Genomic DNA, 17,860 nt, shown 5'->3' on the forward strand with positions numbered 1-17,860 from the left:
AGTCAGAATAAACATATACACGTCATACTTACCTCCCTTGAAGTCTACTCAATCGCTTTCTCCTCTCCTGCTTCCTGTTTGTCCACTGTGATCAATGGTATTCTCCATCCTCCATTTTGAAAATGGCCATTACAACTTAACAGGTACCTGGTCAGCACACTGTTCAACTTTAATATCACCCACTGAAGCCATAGTGAAACATGGATATTACTTTGCACATCAGTTGTCCTTTCAGTTATAACTGACAGCAAACTGATGCGTAACTGACAGCAACTGATATATTTCAGTTCTGACAAAATCTTGTCAGAACTGGAAGGTATCATTGTAAGAAGAAAATGGTCGGCTTCTGAGAGGAACTGTCAGCGAGGGCAGTATGTAATATTCATTTGTAGGTACATTGTGTGTTTATTTTAAATAATTTTACTTGGTTCAGGTTCCCTTTAAGAGATAGGCCTAAACATTGTTCAGGGTTGAAAAAAAACACACATCCTCTCTCTCATACACAGAAGCATCCCTTAACAATGAGCTGAAGCACATCTCTTTATTCAGAGAATGGCTTCCTGCTGTAATTGGCTAGTCTACTGGTAAGCGAGCTGGAAACAGCTCTGACCTCTGGAGTTTTACATTTTCAAGCAAACAGCTGGACATTGCTGCAGTGTTTCATCAAGTGAAGCGAATGTGATCATTAGTGCTATGAGCTGCACTCTGCTCGTTCGCAGCAAGGTATTGCCGGTTTAATTTATCTGACTCTAATTTCAGTCACAGACCATTCTCGCTTGGCACTCTAACAGCACTTAGCTTGCTTGCCTACAGCAGGAATAACGAATACTAACACCGATGGGAAGAAAGTATGGTGGAATAGCCCAGAAAGTGAAGGCAGAATACTGATATGTACGGTAACTTCTATTATAAAATAGTGAGAAAAAAAACCTAGATCAACTCATATCGTGTTCCTTAATTCATAAGGATGCTTTGCACTGTTTAGCTTACAGTTTGCAGCTCGTAAGTGTCTCAGATTTTCCTAAACTACTGAACTTACCCACTGCTAACTGAAAGAAGAACTCCAATTTTAAGAGGAACTTTAACCTTGGATTGAACTTCATCTCAATCAGTAGCCGATATCCCCGGGGTCTGTATGGCTGACATTGTGGTTAAACCCCTGCCACAGTGTGATGTCAAGACCATGGTCCTGACAGTTCCTGTCTGTGAATCTCGTTGCATTGTGGGAAATAACGTCTGTTTCCAACTGGCAAGCATACAGTATCTACAGTTGCGGAATGTCAGTTTATTGAAAGTTCTATGCACTGATCTCACCTGGCAGGACTAACGATGTCGCCACTAAATTTCAGAATGTTATTTGGGGCTAGGAAAGATTTCATAATGGGCAAACTCTGAGTGGATAATTTATAAATTAAACTACTTTAGGACCGTCGTGATTGAAATCTACACCCTGTTTTGGTGGTTACCTGGCTGGCAGGGCGTAGATTCTAATCAGCCGCTGCTGCGCACATACACCGTTTTCGATGCTCCCGCCGATCTCGCCGCTGCATCCCTGCCGTGTCCCATCGCAGCTCACTTGCTCTGCCTGTCTCTATGATGACAGAGCCCTTGAGCGGATCAGGAGCCGATTTCATTGCCTCCTAAGCCCTGCCTTTCAATCTAAGTGGCCCAGGTCCCCGACGTGCGGCGATGGCGATTGCGGCGGGTATGTGCGGCGATTCATCGCTCTCCATCAGGATTCCACCGTTTCTGTACCAGCGGTCTCTGGTCCTTAAAGAGAACCAGAGATGAAAAAAATAACATATTTATACATACCTGGGACTTCCTCCAGCCCCATCAGCCTGGATCGCTCCCACGCCGCCTTTCTCTGCTGCCTCTGTCCACCGGTACCAGGTCCCGTCATTTCGGCCAGTCGACACAAGCGCAGTGCGCTCCCTACATACTGCGCAGGCGCATGCGTACAGAGCCAGAGGGAGCCCCTGTGCATGCGGAAGACTGGCCGTGTCCGGCGGAAGTGACAAGACCCGGTACCAACGATAGAGGCAGGGGAGGACGGCGGCGTGGGAGCGATCCAAGCTTATGGGGCTGGAGGAAGCACCAGGTATGTATAACTTCTTTTTTACATCATCAACATACGTTCGTCTCTGGTTCCCTTTAAGGGGACAGAGACCGCTGGTACTTAAGTGGTTACATTATTTTCAGTATAGTTAAAAAAAATTATTAGATACTTAACTAAGAAGTGAGAAGCCTCTGGATCCTTCAAAGGCTTCCCACATACTCCTGGCCCCCACTACTGTTGTGGTGCGCAGACCCCCAAAGGAGCTTGTCAGATATGTTATGTGACCACGCCCCTCTTCATGCATGAGCAGGCCGTACTGCACCTGTGTGATTACTGCCACGCCTGTGCAGTAAGCCAAGGCTGTTCGTACACAGACGGCAGGTAGTGTAAAACACCGTTTGAATTTTTCAAGTTTCCCTATTTTACCTCCTTGCCTATTAAAGTTAAAGGACTTTTAAATGTTAAACGAAAAGTATATATGTAGGTAGATAGAAAGATATACACATAGGTATATACGTAAATTAGATATGGAGAAGCATGCATGTAATTGAGGCGCTGGGAAATTTGGGTGCAGGGCAAAAAAGGCTCCTGCAAAAGTCCCAGTGGCGTTAATTACAATTCCCCCTCCAGGTCACCATGGACTCAGGGGGGTAAGATGTAATTTGGAAGCCAGCTCTTGCTGGCAGCCGATTAATGCTGTTTTTATAGTAATTTGTGCGTCGTCTTTTGATGGGGCAAATTACCGTCTGAAGCACTGATATAGCCATCATTCACATTGCGGCCTATGGCGGCGCATGGTGCACTCACATTTCATGTGGCATGTTTGCCTGTCATGTGTGGAGGCTGCCATATCTATTTATTTTTCAACAATGCACCTTGCCTGGCTATCCTGCTGATCTTCTGCCTCTAATGCTTTTAGCCGTAGACCCTGAACAAGCATGTAGATCAGACGTCTCTGACTGAAGTCTGAATGGACTAGCCGCATGCTTCTTTCAGAGGTGTTATTCAGACATTACTGATGCATGGTAGATCAACAGGATGCCAGTCATCTGGTGTTGTGTAAAAGGAAACAGATATGTCAGCCAACATATACCTCTTACTTCAGGTGTCCTTCAACACTTACGTCAAAGGGCAGCTATGAGCACTGTCCGCTCATTAAGATCAATACTTGATTAAGTGTAGGCTATGATAAGATATCTCTAGAAAATACAAGGAAGTGATTTTTTTATCTTATAAAATCATTGAAAAGACACATATCCACGAACATCCTGCTACGCCCAGAGTTTCATAATACAAGATAAATTTACTTGCAGTATCAAAGGTGAATTTTCTGCATTCAGTAAATACTTTTCTAAGGCATTATGAAACACACGAAAACTTGTACTATAATAAACCAAAGGTCGCCAGTTCTTTTTCTACAACTTGAATCACATTAACACTTGACAAGCGTGGGTGAGACATGCTAGTTATGAAAGAGCTCCAGCATTTCAAATATCATCATAAAATTCACACAAACTTTGATCCACTTTACACTTGAGAAAATGAAACATCGGGTTTGAAGTTGCTAGAAGTTGCTTCAGATATAAAAGCGGTGAAGCCATGTACAGACTTAAGATAATGGAGCATCATCAAGTATTATTTTCAGTGTCTGCAGTGAGCATTGTACAGTCATGCTGAGTGGCATGGGCTATAATACCAAAGAGAAGGCAGGGAGAGAAAGGCAGGAGGCCTCCCACTGCAAATGTATACAACATCAACTGGCCGAGAATCAGAAAAGGATTAAGATCAAATGGAGCCCATTGCAAGACAGTCATTTTGTCTACCACCATAGATTACCAAAAAGAGTATAGAGGGAGAGGGGTCAGAGAAGCCGACCACCACATGAATAAGCAAAAATTTTATGTTTTGGGGTTTTTTTCCCTCTGACCCAGGACTCATAACCTCATGCTTCACAGTCAGTGACAGTACCTTTAGATAATCTCAGCTTATGGTACTGTGCGACTGTTTCACCAATAATTTCCAGCAGTGCTACCCATATGAACATACTGGGGTCACAAACATTCACTCCAGCAGGAAAGCAGGTGGATGTAGCACACATCTTAACATTTTGGGCACTGCACTTTATGCAGTGGCTGGTTTGGGCGATTGATCTTGTTAGAGGCTTAATAAAGGTTACAGCAGGTGCCGAATGCTGCAGCCAAACAGTTAATGTTATTGGTTAAGGTTAGGTGCTGATTAGGAGGGTTAGTGTTGAGGTCAAGGATAGGCTTCTTTAAGAGGCTAGGGTTATAAGGTTAAGGCTAGATACCAGGCGGGAGATATGGCTGAGGGGGGAGTTTAGAATTAGGGATAGTAAACAACACTGCTCCTCCTCCCAACAGCATTGGTTTTTGTCTCTCCAGCTGCCATCCCTATGTCCTTAGATTATACCTTCCACACGTAGGGAAGAACACAAGAAAGATTAAGTGCAGGCTCGACCTGTCCCAATACACCCCTCTGTGCCACATCCCACAATTCTGCCTCCATGCTAAATCACCAGAGGTACGGCCAACAGCTCCACCTCCTCCCAATCAGGGCCAGGCCAAGTCAGAGGTGAAAGAGGCCCCAGCCTCAGGGTGCAGTGTAGAAAGGGGCGCACAACTCACTCCGCTATCCTTCCCCTATTGTGTTTGAAGCAGAGATAAATAAGAAAAGGGTATACATGGCAGTGACCGCAAGCCAGATAACTATTGATTAAGGTGTTGGGGGCCTTGGGGCACCTCTTGGTCTAATAGCAGTCAGTGTGTGATGGCTGGGGTGGGAGGGATGGTGGGGAGCACTTTGATGTCTCAGCCTTGGGTGCTGGAGGACCTTGTCCCAGCTCTGCTCCCAATTCACTATAATAGAAGGGGATGGCTAAAGGCTAGAACAGTAATACCTTTCTACAAGATGACTGTTTCAAAAACAAAGGCCAACTTTACTAAACATTCAGAGTTATGCACATTTATGGGGTGAAGTGAGTAGGCACACCTAATCTCTGGCGGGGAACACAATATAGTGGAACGAGGTTGTGAACCTGCCCGAATGATATTTCCCCTGAGTGTGATCAGCTGAACAGCCTAGGGGAAAGGTTGTGATGTCTTTCAAATACTTCAGCCTATCTAGAGACATTAATCACTTCTTAACCCAGAGGCCCAAGACTAACTTACAAGAAATCATGCCTTTGACAGCTGCAATCAAAACAGCTGACTCACTGGGGATTCGGGAATAATGTTGGAAAGCACCCAATGCCAAGTTTCAAAAGGACCGAGAAGTACTATAAGTTTCAACTGGGTCATCAAGAGCAAAATAAACTTAGTAGGCTCCTGATGTTGACAGTGGATATGCCGAAAGTTGGGTTTTAACGTCTACAAACCAGTGACAGTCATTAAGAGGCGTCACCCCTTCAACTGGACTTTTAACTTAATTTGCAAATTATAACTGTACAAATCGTATATTAAAAACCAAAGCCAAAGTCATTTTGGAAAAGTGTAGTTCCCGTGCCTGGAGAGAAGCAGGAAATCAGGCGGTATTTCAACTCTCTAAATCCCACCAATGAAAATACTGTAGATGGTTGGATTGACTGACCAGTTCAATTTTAAACAATCACAAACAGTTGTTGACTTGACATCCTTAGACACATGATTTCATTTTGTAAAAGAAAATATACCTGCATAGACCACAATGCCAATGGCTTCCTCTGTATTTCGCATTGTACACCCTCGAAGAAGAAGACTTTCAGTTCCAAATCCTGTCTTCTGTCCATTCTGGTCCCTGCACATAAAGAAAAGATTACCACCGTTGCTTCTGGAGGGGAAGCTGTATACACTGTACAGTACAGTCTTCTGAAGTAACGGGGAGGGAGAGTGGAGTACAATGAAGGTTGGTGTGCTGGAAAAGAAGGATGGAAGGTGACGTAGAATGGAGGTTGGTCTACTGGGAGGGGAAGAGGCTTGCAGAGTTCACTGGAAATTGGCCTTCTGGACAGAAAGTGAAGAAAAGGAGGAGAGTCAGTCTACTGGACGGTGGAGTAGGGTGAGGGGTAGTCTGTTGGAGATTTGGAGGGGATGTGGAGTACACCACAGGCATTGAACTTCTGGACAGGAAGTAGAGTACAATAGGAAGATTCTATTAGAGAGATGGAAGAGAAAGTGGAGTACAGTGGCGGTTGGTCTGCTGGATTGATAGTGGAGTACCGCAGGCACAGGCTGCGGAATGGTGAGAGGGGAAGTGATGTACAGTACAGACATCTCCGTGAAGCAGCACAAATAAAAATTCCATCATGTGCAAGTGTGCTGGCGGGCACAGCTGTCAATTTTCCCTTACTTCCTTCACCCGTCATATGTAGCTACAGGTGTCTCTTAGTAGTAGGTAGCCAGGACTATTCTCGTTATTAAGTACCTAGAGGTGCCCCCAAGTAATAGGTAGCTAGTGGTGCCCCTGACTTAAGGGAGATACGGGTGATTTACCTCTCATTTATGCTCGGGACTCTGCCTAGCCGGAGGGAGGCACTTAGGGAGGGGAGTGAGCCGCCTTTCCATCAACAAGTGCCTGTAGGCACTTGCCTATAGTGCCTTATGGTAAACAGATGAGGAGCGGATAGAGATTGAAAAGTGTTATTTCTGAGCATTGTTTTCTTACTTTCACACAAAATATACTGAGCCTTTCATTCTGTACAGTATTTCTTCCGAAACAGGCGTTTTCAAATGCCTTGCAAACACACGATAAGCAGCATAAAATAATAACTATAAATTAAAAAGGCTTGTTTTCAGTACAATGCAGGAATAACACAGCTCATGGAATGTTCAATAGCAGCATTTTGTGTTTAGAATTAATGGTACCATTCAGTGAGCAGCTTTGCTATGTAGTTTGCCAGAGTAAGTTATGGATTTTTTTCTAAGCTTGTTCTTTATCTCTTGACATAGCTTATTGCACATGTATTGGATTTGGCTGCATGGGAAAAAAAATCCATCACTTAGTTCCTGGCACGGTACCGAAGCGAAAATGAGGAAGATACAAAATCATGAAGTATGGGGCTGCAGATATGGGTGACTGATGACACAATAATGAGCCATGTGTGAAAAAGTCAGTGTCCCCTTTCCTGTTATTGCATATCTAGAGGGAGAATGGATTCTAAATTTTAAAGGGAACTTGAAGTGAGGGGAATATGGAGGCTGCCATCTTCATTCTCTAACAAACAATGACAGTTGCCCTACTTCTATACCGAGGCTCCGCAGTTCATTCTATAAATCACTGGCCCAGATTGAACATGAGGATACAATGCTTTGACTCTGGTCTGATTTGATTAGCGGCATGTTTGTTGCAAGGGTATGACTCAAATACAAGCCCAAAAGCTCAGCATGACAGGCAACTGGAATTTTTTTAAGGGAATGAAGATGGCACCCTCCATGTTCCTCTCACTTTATAATAGAAGGCAGTGTATGTGATTGGCAGACATTGCATGGCATTGGCCAAGTTCGAAGCTATTCTAGTCACATGCTTCACACATGAAGCCTAATGATATAATAGTGCTATTCTATGAACAAGGGAAGCTACTAGGAGAGATAGAAAACTTATTGAACCATATTAGCCTTGGAGATTTCAGTACTTTTTCTCAAGGCTCTGGGACTACACAGTATCAAAGTGAAGTTAAATGCAGAATAGAGAGAGGACAGGAAATACATCTGGAAGCTGACTGGTGTATTATCTCATAATAAAAAAAAGATAAGTGATGTAGGCAATATAATCCCAGATTTACCACTGCTGGTAGAATGGAAACCACTACTGGAGTTTCAGGGGTTAAAGGACGTCATCAGTCTGCCACCTTGCTAGATTTGGTTAAACTATAAAGGTGGCTCTCTTGTAGGCAGCACTGATTTCACCCTGGAGGACCTGGACTCAGGGTGGGTAACTCTAAGCGAACTATACTAAAGCTGTTTATACATGCGGACTTAAAGGGCACCTCAACTGACACATGACATGAAGAGATAAATGTCTATGCACAGTTCTATTCCTTCATAAAACTAGGCGTTGTTCCTTTTTTTTTATTTTTCTTACTATAAGGGTTAATAACTCAGGTATGCAAATGACTTTTCTCTTCGGACTATAATGTTCTCTGATGGCTAATTATAAGCAATAAAACTCTTGCTTGGCAAAGAAAAACTTTTGAGTGGAGAGAATAAATATAATATTTAGTAGTTCACAATTGTGGCTGTGAAACAATAGAATACATTCTAAATAAAATAAAGCAGTTGGATTGTAAAACGTTTTCCCTTGAGCTTGTATTTAAAACATTTAGACATTAAATGTTATACTCACATATAACCTTTGAATCTGCTGAGGTTGTTATTTGGCTTTTCACAAACGACTGTATATTTAAAAGATTCAGGATTAAACGGACAATTCTGAAAAAAACAAAACAAAAAACCTTTAAGCATTATTTTAATTTATACGCATACACCGGTCGTTACAAATAATTTAGTATTCATTTTTATTTTTGAATTTCAGCAGCTTCTAACATCATCTAATAGTAATAAGTAAAATAAGTAATAGTAAAAATTCACTATGAACTTGAAACCATGGCAACAATAAAAGGTTTGGCATGCAGAACTCGGCCAGAATTCTCACCTGTATGTGTTTTTGATTTACTTCTTATGGTGGCCATACATGGTACAATTTTTCATTTTTATTCGATTAGATAATTTAGTTTGATTATTCCGTTAGATCGAATATAAAGATTTTTCCAGCATGTCCGATCAGATTTTTCTCGAAAAAAAATGATAATCGTTTGAATTTCTTGATCGAAAAAAAAAATATTTTCAACTTTCATTCGATTCGATTATTTAGATCGAATAAACGGGAAAATCAAAAATTTTTATTGTATCGTGTATGAGCACCATTACCCAGCTATCTGCACAAAGCAGGAAGTAAAAGTTTGCACATCCCTTCATTCCGCTACAGTGTCTTACGTATTCACCTATGCAGTGTTCTCTCCAGCCGGGTGGCATGAAAAAGCAGCTGGGTGGGGGAGAATGCAGGTTCAGCTCTTCTCTGCGCAACTCTGCTAAAAGCATAAGAGGTGAATGAGGAGGCGAGCCGATGATAGCTGGGTGATCACCAAAATTAGCCGGGTGGAACAACTGGCTAAAAGAGCCTGGGGAGAACACTGCATATGTCTCACTGCAATGATCCATTCGCCACACAGGTCAGAAGAAGATATGTTTGTGGGGCAGCTGAAGGTGGACGGTTTTCAGCTGAACTAATAACTCCCAGAAATACCAGGAAGTTATTGCATTGTTGCTGACATTACCTCCAGGCATGGTTCACACAAAATTTTGCACATTTTCCATATTGTGAAATGCAAACTGAAGAAAACTCAGTGTTAATCAGTGGAGAGTTCATGGTACATTACGTGTCATTTGTTGTCCCTTTTGTATGTGAGGAACATTTTCTGACAGCCTGCAGCATTGCTTTGAAGACTGTGCACGCTCTCTCCATTTTTTTTTTTTTTTTGTATTGTTCTGCTGTGAACAATCGGGAACATATTTTCACATACATACATGCATGGTGTCCAAAGAAACCAAACCAAAACACAAAATACTTGCATTGGGTAAGGATAATGTGATATGATTTTTTTTCTGGATGTTTTGCAGTGTTCTTTAAAGAGACACTGTAGTGACAAAGTAAAATGCAGTACAATACTTTTACGGTAATTTTCCTGGTTTTCAGCATCAGAAACACTTCCTATATCTATATATTGCTGTATAGTGGTATGTAGAGATGGCCCGAACCGTTCGCCAGGCGAATCTCTCTGGGCCTTCTACTACTTCCGGGTTGCAATGACCCGGAGTAGTACGCCTGCGCTGCCCGGCGGAGCGTGTCATAGATCGCGCTCCTGTTGCCGGGAACTCTCTGCACATGCACAGAAAGTGCCCGGCAACAGGAGCGCGATTTAGGATGCGCTCCGCCGGGCAGCGCAGGCGTACTACTCCCGGTCATTGCGACCCGGAAGTAGTAAAAGGGCCACAGATTTTGAGATGTTCGCCGAACGGTTCGGGAACCGTTCGCAACATCTCTAGTGGTATGTAGCCCCATTCTCCCAGTGATATGTGGAATTCTCCTCCCACAGCATTCTGGGAAACTAGGTACGTATATCTTCTACTGGCTTCAGAACTCTCAGTAAACAAAATTCCGTAGAGATCACCGGACAGGACTTAAAGAAAGTCTGAAGCCTATTAAAATACTTATTTTTACCTGCTATTTATGTTAAGCAATGTTAGCAGTGTTGAAACGCTGCATTCCCACGGCAGAACGAGGGCTTTATACCCCCCAAATACCGGGGGTAAAATTCCACAACTTTCCAAGTTGTGGATTTTGCTGCCCGGGGAGGCAGAGCTTTGTGCTGTAGCTCTGCCTCTACTGGAGTCAATCTCCGCGGATCTCCGCCTCTCCCCGCCCCTCTCAGTGAAAGAAGAATGAGAGGGGCGGGGAGAGGCAGCGATCGGTGGAGATCGACTCCAGTGTAGAGGCATAACTACAGAGTTCTGCCTCTACCAGGAAGCACTCCCCGATTTTTGCCCCGGGGATTTGGGGGGTATAAAGCGCTTGTTCTGCCGTGGGAATGCAGGGTTTCAACACTGCTAACATTGCTTAACATAAATAGCAGGTAAAAATAAGTATTTTAATAGGCTTCAGTCTCTCTTTAAGATGTCGCCACCTGTGATAAATTTCATAATGTGAATAGAGGTAAGGAAAGATTTTACAATGGGCAAACACTTACTTAATAACATTGTTTTTTAAATAATACTGAATAATTTCTAAATGAAATTCATGATGTTATTTTTATTACAGTTCCTCTTCCAGAAGAGCAGTTGACCCCCGAAATTGATATTTTTGAGTTTGGAGTGTAAACATGGAAGACAAAATATCCTGCTACTCTAGTCTCTTGGGAAATCATGACACCAGAACTCAACACCTGAGCTCCCAAACTTGACCAATGACCTACCTCCATACTTTTATTGGGAGGGGTCTAAAATGCTTTAGTAGGTCTTGCAGTTAGAGCATGTACTCAACTTAACTCTTTATATCACATGCTTCAAATGCTAAAAGAGTCCAGTGTGTAATTCCTCCCACCGCCATCCTTGGACAGCTGAAATAGCATTTTTGGCTTATGAACATTTTAAGATAAAAAGTAAACAAATCAAAAGGAGACTTCAGTACCATGTGCCATATCTCATCCAACGATAACAGCAAGCCAAGAATAGACACACTATTATTAACACATGTAATAAACTAAATCTTAACAGTGCTATATTTTCTTTTATGTCATTTGCTGGGTTCAAACGTCAAGCTGATAGCACTTATCATACTCTTGTCTGTTCTACAGATTTCCCAGCAAGTTCATGGTAAATCAGAACTCCTAGGAAAGTGTAAAGGGCTAGCAAGGACCAAAAGGCGCTCTTAGAAAAATGCTATGCACAACAGAAATTTGCCTTCTTATAACAAAAGGTATTTGCGATTATTCACGTTGGAGTTTGCATCTGAGGTGTCCCACAATGCATCACTGCTGAATATGCAAATTGTTTCTTTGTTATTCCTTAAAGCCAAAACACACCTCCATAATAGAATGCAATGATGTGGCAGCTTGTTAATTATACAGAGCCACAATAATCCAACATGCATACAGACTGTTTCGGACTGGTTGATCCTCCTCAGTGCATGGCATGGATTAATATGACTCTAGGAGGTAGGATTTGAAACACCTGAGGAAGCGGTTTGAACCGCGAAACGCGTTGTCTGAAGTGCTTGATCACATTAAAGTATTCATATAAAAACTTTTAATCAATTTGGAAGTCTCCTTTGAATAAGGTAGGCAAACATCACTATTCTGATTATTCTATTATATGGCAAGTAAGATATACAAGAACTAAGGGCGCCTCCTATTGCTATTTAATCTGGTGTATCACCCCACCACGTGGGGCCTTCACGACCTTTGGAAGTGAGGAATTTTTTCCAAGGAGCAGCGACCAACCCGAATAAAAGACCGAGTGGGGACGGGACTTCCCCACATGCGCAGTCAAGTGGTTGCCTCATTAAGCAACCTATGTTTGTGAGTAGTATATTCTTACATTTTATTTATCTCTTGTATCTGAGATAATACACTATAAGGGCTCCCGTCGTCCCTGTGGTTTTTTTCTTTTTCTTCACGCTTACACAGCTACCAGAGTTATAGATTGCCTGGCAAGCTTATGTCTTGTATGTTACACTAACTCATGGATCATGTTGTCATTAGGCTCATGTAAAGAGTCTGTGTCTCACTTGGTCAAAGCTTAGTCTCCACCACAACCACCATAATGGCTCTATTTTGCACCTAACCAAAAACAGTACAAACAGTACAAATGCAGTAAAACCTTGGAATGAGAGTAACTTGGTTTAAGAGCGCTCTGCAATACTAGAAAACATTTTAGTGAAATTTTGACTTGATATACAAGCAAAGAAAAAGTATACGTGTCACGTCATCACAACTGAGCGGATAGTTCTTTTCCCTTTGGCGCTGCAGGATTGTAGGATCGTTTGGCGCTGCAGGATTATGCAAAGTCACATTTCCATGACATCCTCAAAAGTAACTGGCATTGGATAAGTTCCTTGTTAAATCCACACAACATAAAAGGAAGGAGGGGGGGGTCAACAGATGGCAATGATTATGTTAGTTATAGTGAAAGTCTCGTTTACATTTGTATTGTCTACCATTTTACTATAACTGTTTTTGGATTGTGGAACGAATCAACTAGGTTTCCATTAATTCTTATGGGGAAATTCACTTTGATATAAGAGTGCTTTGGATTACAAGCATGTTTCACCGAACAAATTAAGCTCGCAAACCAAGGTTTCACTGTATTATTAAGGACCTAGTTCAAGCATATGTTTTTTTTTTTCATAGCATTTTGTGTGGAACATTTAATTTGAAATGCTGCATTGCAAATAACACCTAGCGTACGTTAAAAAGGGGCGCTTGGAAAAAAGGGCGCGGGGTTTTAAACGATAAGCATGGATAACGTTTAAAAATGTATTGTACTGTATTTCGTTTAAAATTAATGTTTTATAAAGTTATAAATCATTAAATAATGTGCATTTAATCGGCAATTGTAAAAACGTTAATCTTTCGTTTAAATAGTGAAACGTATAATAACGTTTAAAAAAAAATTACTAAGTAACCCTCCCTGTACCTACCCCTAACCCCTAGACCCCCCCTGTTGATGCCTAAACCTAAGACCCCCCCTGTTGGTGCCTAAGTAACCCTCCCTGTACCTACCCCTAACCCCTAGACCCCCCTGTTAGTGCCTAAACCTAAGACCCCCCTGTTGGTGCCTAAACCTAAGACCCCCCTGTTGGTGCCTAAACCTAAGACCCCCCTGTAATAAGCATTAATAAAGTTTCAAAAACATATTGTGCGGTTTTTTCGTTTAAAAATAATGTTTGAAAAAAATATTGTACTGTTTTTCGTTTAAAAATAATATTAAAAAATGTATAAATCATTAAATAATGTGTAATCATGAGAAGCAGTAATAAAACATTAAGTCTCCGGGCGCCGCTTTTAAAACGTTATTTTTCTCCGGCGCCCTTTTTTCCTATCGGGCGCCCATTAAACGATATTTATTATGGGAGTGAATGGCGGCGCCCGATTTGTCCACTAGCCTCCTGCGCCCTTTTTTACTGTTACCCAACTTTGCATCATTCATTTCTTTTTATTACATGGGTAACTGAGTTTGCACAGCTGTCTTCATGTGCCTCATCCAAAATGAAAAAACTTTATTATTCATAGTTGAGAACAGGAAATTGGGGCATTTTAAAGTATAGATAAAGATTACAAAACCCAAGAGTCTTTAACAGTCATTATTAGAGTGTGAAACCCACCATTGCAAAACAAATTCTTGATAATCATTTGTGCTAATCCAGCGCAATGCAAGTCCTTACATGATCGCAATGATATCATTATGGATATGCAAGCAAAGAAGCCCAGAACACAGCGGCACCACAATGTCAAATCTCACAACTTCTAGTAATAGGTTTAGTGGTCCATAAAAAATACATATATGATATCAGAAAGCCAAGCGAGTCACTATCTGACTTCAGTTTCTTTCAGTGCCTTGAAATGAAACCATGGGACAAGATTTTGTATTAATCGCAGCCAGGTTGCTGTGCTCTGAAGACTGCTCTGTTTTTCTCAAGAAGATTGATGGTATTAGCAGTAACTGCTCAGGAAAGCACATTATGCACAACAGGCCCGGATTTACATCACAGGAGCCTATAGGCACAGAAGTCCTGGCACCCTAGACTTCACCCTCCATGATCCTAAAACCCTCACCAAACTGCAACGCAAATGTGCTGGCTGACACAGGTGTGACTCCTCCCTTACTTCCCTTGCCTGTCATAGGTACCTACATGTGCCCCTTAGCATTAGGTAGCCAGAGGTACCCTCAGAATTAAGTAGCTAGTGGTGCACCCTACTGAAGGAAGATCTTGTCAGTGGAATTGTGCAAAAAGTTGGGCGAGTAAGCTTTAATTTATGCTCTGCTTGGGACTCTGCATAGGAAGGGAGGGAAGCACTAGGGGAGGGGAGTGTGCTGCCTTTCCAACATCAGGCGCCTGTAGACACGTGCCTATAGTGCCTTAAGGTAAATCCAGCCCTGATGCACATCTTAATTTAAACCATAGAGGAAGTGAGAGGTATATGGCAGCTGCCATATTTATTTCCTTTTAAATAATACTAGTTGACTAATCCAGTCAAACTTCACTCAAAGCACCTGATCAGCATGCTTGTTCAAGATCTATGCCTGAAAGAATTCAAGGCAAATTATCAGAATTTATGTCAACCTCCATATCCCTCTTACTTCAGATGCCTTTTTTAAGGGTACCTAAAGTGAATAAAAGATGTCAGTTTAACTTACCTGCCGTTTCTTCCAGCTCCCTTCCACTTTTGCACTGTAGATACACGTTTATCTCATGTCACTTTAACAAAGATGTCAAAATCACAGTAGTGATAATCCACGCTAAACTTAACCCAACTACTGTCCTAAATCTGTGGTGACATCAGCTCCATCGCTTGAGTCAGTTATGAAAACGTATACAGATCACACTTCTGGAATCCCGCCCACCCGGAATTTCATGCTGTTTAAATGAACAGATCATTCAGGATATGATGACTATTACTCGGGGTAATCTCAGGTTTTCGCTGATCTGCACACAGTTCAGACGCATGTTGATCTCACAGTCAGTAATTTGAGTTGAGGATTTTTCTGAACAACCCCTATTGCGTCCTACTTTTCCCCAGACAACCTGGCCCTGGAAAAGTGCCATACATGTAAATATAAGTATGCACCCATATGGCTGTTAAGATTTCTGCTGATTGGGGACCTGGTTTGTTTATAGGCATAGACAAACCAGACAGATGCCTGGGGTGACAACTACTTGAGGGGGCACCATGGGACCATTCTTAGCAGACTGTGCTTTATGAAATTCGCATACACAACTGCTAGTTTCTGGGATGAATGGTAACACTTTATTGGTCACTACTGAACATAACAAAGATAGCCTGAACAGCATAACAATGAATGGCAGGTCCTGTTCATGAGCTAATTAAGCTGTAACTGTTCTTATTTGGTCTGTATTGATTGTAGCAACTGATTCCCATTCCAAATTGTAAAGACCCCGGCTTCACACAAACAGCATTATTTTAAAAAAAAAGCGGCTACAAACCTGCCTTAACATTTACAGCAAGGATTTGTTGTGTGAGCTGAGAGAGTTTGAGCCAGTGAGGTGTATCTTGCCTCGTAATAACAAGGTTATACTTTTTAGACTTGTTTTGAGAAAAAGTGGTGTGTGTGTGTGTGTGCGTGCGTGCGTGCGTGCGTGCGTGCATGTGTGTGTGTGTGTGTGTGTACGTACTATTTGAGGAGAGCTAAGAGAGTTCAGTAGATAAAGAAGGCATTCATGTCTAATGTTCTAGGAATCGAATGTTTGTTGTTGGCAAGTATTTACTGAAAATAAGGCAGATAGGAGGATTGGTAGGCAGGTGAAGAGGTTGTTTTTTTAGGGACTGTTTAGATATGTTTAACATGGGTGAAACTCTTCTAAGGATGAGAAAGGGAATTCCACTGAAAGAGGGCAGCCCGAGAGAAATCCTGAATCCCTATGTGGGAGTGGAAGGAACTTATGTGCAGGTAGGACATTCTCATTACAATTATTAGAGAAAGGCTGTAGGTGCTTTGCTGTATGTTGGTGTCTGAAATCAGAGACACAGGTTAGTCCAGGCATGGGCAAACTTGGCCCTCCAGCTGTTAAGGAACTACAACTCCCACAATGCATTGCATGAGTCTTACAGCCACAGTCATGACTCATAAAGGCAAATGCATTGTGGGTCTTGTAGTTCCATAACAGCTGGAGGGCCAAGTTTGTCCATGCCTGGGTTAGACATTAGCCATGAAGTTGTTTGAATTCAAAGTATAGGCATTTGAATGGTAATCTTAATGGAATGGAAGCCAGTGGGGAAATAGGCTAGAGAAGGGCGGGGCAGCAATGAAGAGAAGTGGGTGGATACATCTAGTAGCTGTGAGTCTACAGAGATAAAGATTTGACACAGTAGTTTAGTCAGTGAATGTGTGAAATAGGTAGAATCCCTACACACAGATTTTTATTTCTACCAATTCTTGACTAAAATACAGCTCTCAGCAGACTTACATTTGATTTGCAAAACTTATGATTGCCTTGAGTTGTGTAACACAGCCTAAAAGGCAAGAACAATTTTACAGTCTGTTACCTGATTCTTTCTTATTGTTTCTTTTTGTTTGTTTTTTGTTCCATTCTAAGTGAATTAGTGCCCTGTGGGAGAGCAAGGAAAGTGAAATGCAGCGTTCTAATCAAATGTAAAGCATTTAATTAGCTGTATCTGAACAGCTCACAACTTAAATCGTTTACAGTCTTGAAAGAACAGGCATGTTTGTACTGGCGTCAACAACAAAGTGCAGATAAAAATAAGAGCTATGATCCTTATAGCCGGAAACCACGGGCAACAATCATGTAACCCCATCCACTAAATTCATAGAAAAGGGATCAGGCAGTGGGGCAAGCCTTGGAATTTATAGGAAACAATAATTCTAGGAAACTAAAACCACCATCACAAAAATTGCCAATTTTAAAGTACATATAATAATGTACATTTCTCCCACAGTGAAATGCACTATAATTTACGTTCATCCCATGTTGCTGTCACTTACAGTAGGTAGTAAAAATGCTGACAGATTTTGGACTATTCTTCTATCTCTTCATGGAGGATTCTTAGCAGGAATGGGCTCACAAGTAGTTACGAGTCCCTAAGGACTCGAATTCGTGATTTAATTGATGCTCAATTGCCTCAGGAGTGCGGCTGGATCTGAAGGGGTTAGTTACCCATAAGTCCGTTGTCCTACCTGCGCTCCAAACAGCTTGCGCACGTCCTATTGGACGCATTGCAAGCCTCACCGCCACGCACTTCCTCCTTTCTGGCTTGAAGGAGGAAGTGTGTGTAGTAAGGCTTGCAACGTGTCCAATAGGACGCGTGCAAGCTATTTGGAGTGCAGGGAGGACGACGGACTTATGGGTAAATAACCCCTTCAGATTCAGCCGCACTCCTGAGGCAATTGAGCCTCATTTAAAGAGAAACTTAGACCAAAAATTGAACTTTATCCCAATCAGTAGCTGATACCCCCTTTTACATGAGAAATATATTCCTTTTCACAAACAGACCAT

The 17,860-nt window shown here is 42.0% G+C and overlaps 1 protein-coding gene across 2 annotated transcripts in view; it reads right to left on the reverse strand.

Annotated features, from left to right (window-relative positions):
- The window catches only part of ATP10B (ATPase phospholipid transporting 10B (putative)), a 312,037-nt gene that overhangs the window by 67,006 nt on the left and 227,171 nt on the right, over positions 1-17,860 (reverse strand). For both annotated transcript variants that reach the window (XM_068277816.1, XM_068277817.1), the window contains 2 exons: positions 8,396-8,481; positions 5,748-5,851 (listed from right to left, as the gene is read on the reverse strand). In XM_068277816.1, coding sequence (XP_068133917.1) covers positions 5,748-5,851; positions 8,396-8,481 — 190 coding nt within the window. The remainder of the gene's footprint in view (positions 1-5,747; positions 5,852-8,395; positions 8,482-17,860) is intronic.

Source organism: Hyperolius riggenbachi, chromosome 3 (genome assembly GCF_040937935.1).
Source record: "Hyperolius riggenbachi isolate aHypRig1 chromosome 3, aHypRig1.pri, whole genome shotgun sequence".
In the NCBI taxonomy this organism is placed as follows: Eukaryota; Metazoa; Chordata; class Amphibia; order Anura; family Hyperoliidae; genus Hyperolius; species Hyperolius riggenbachi.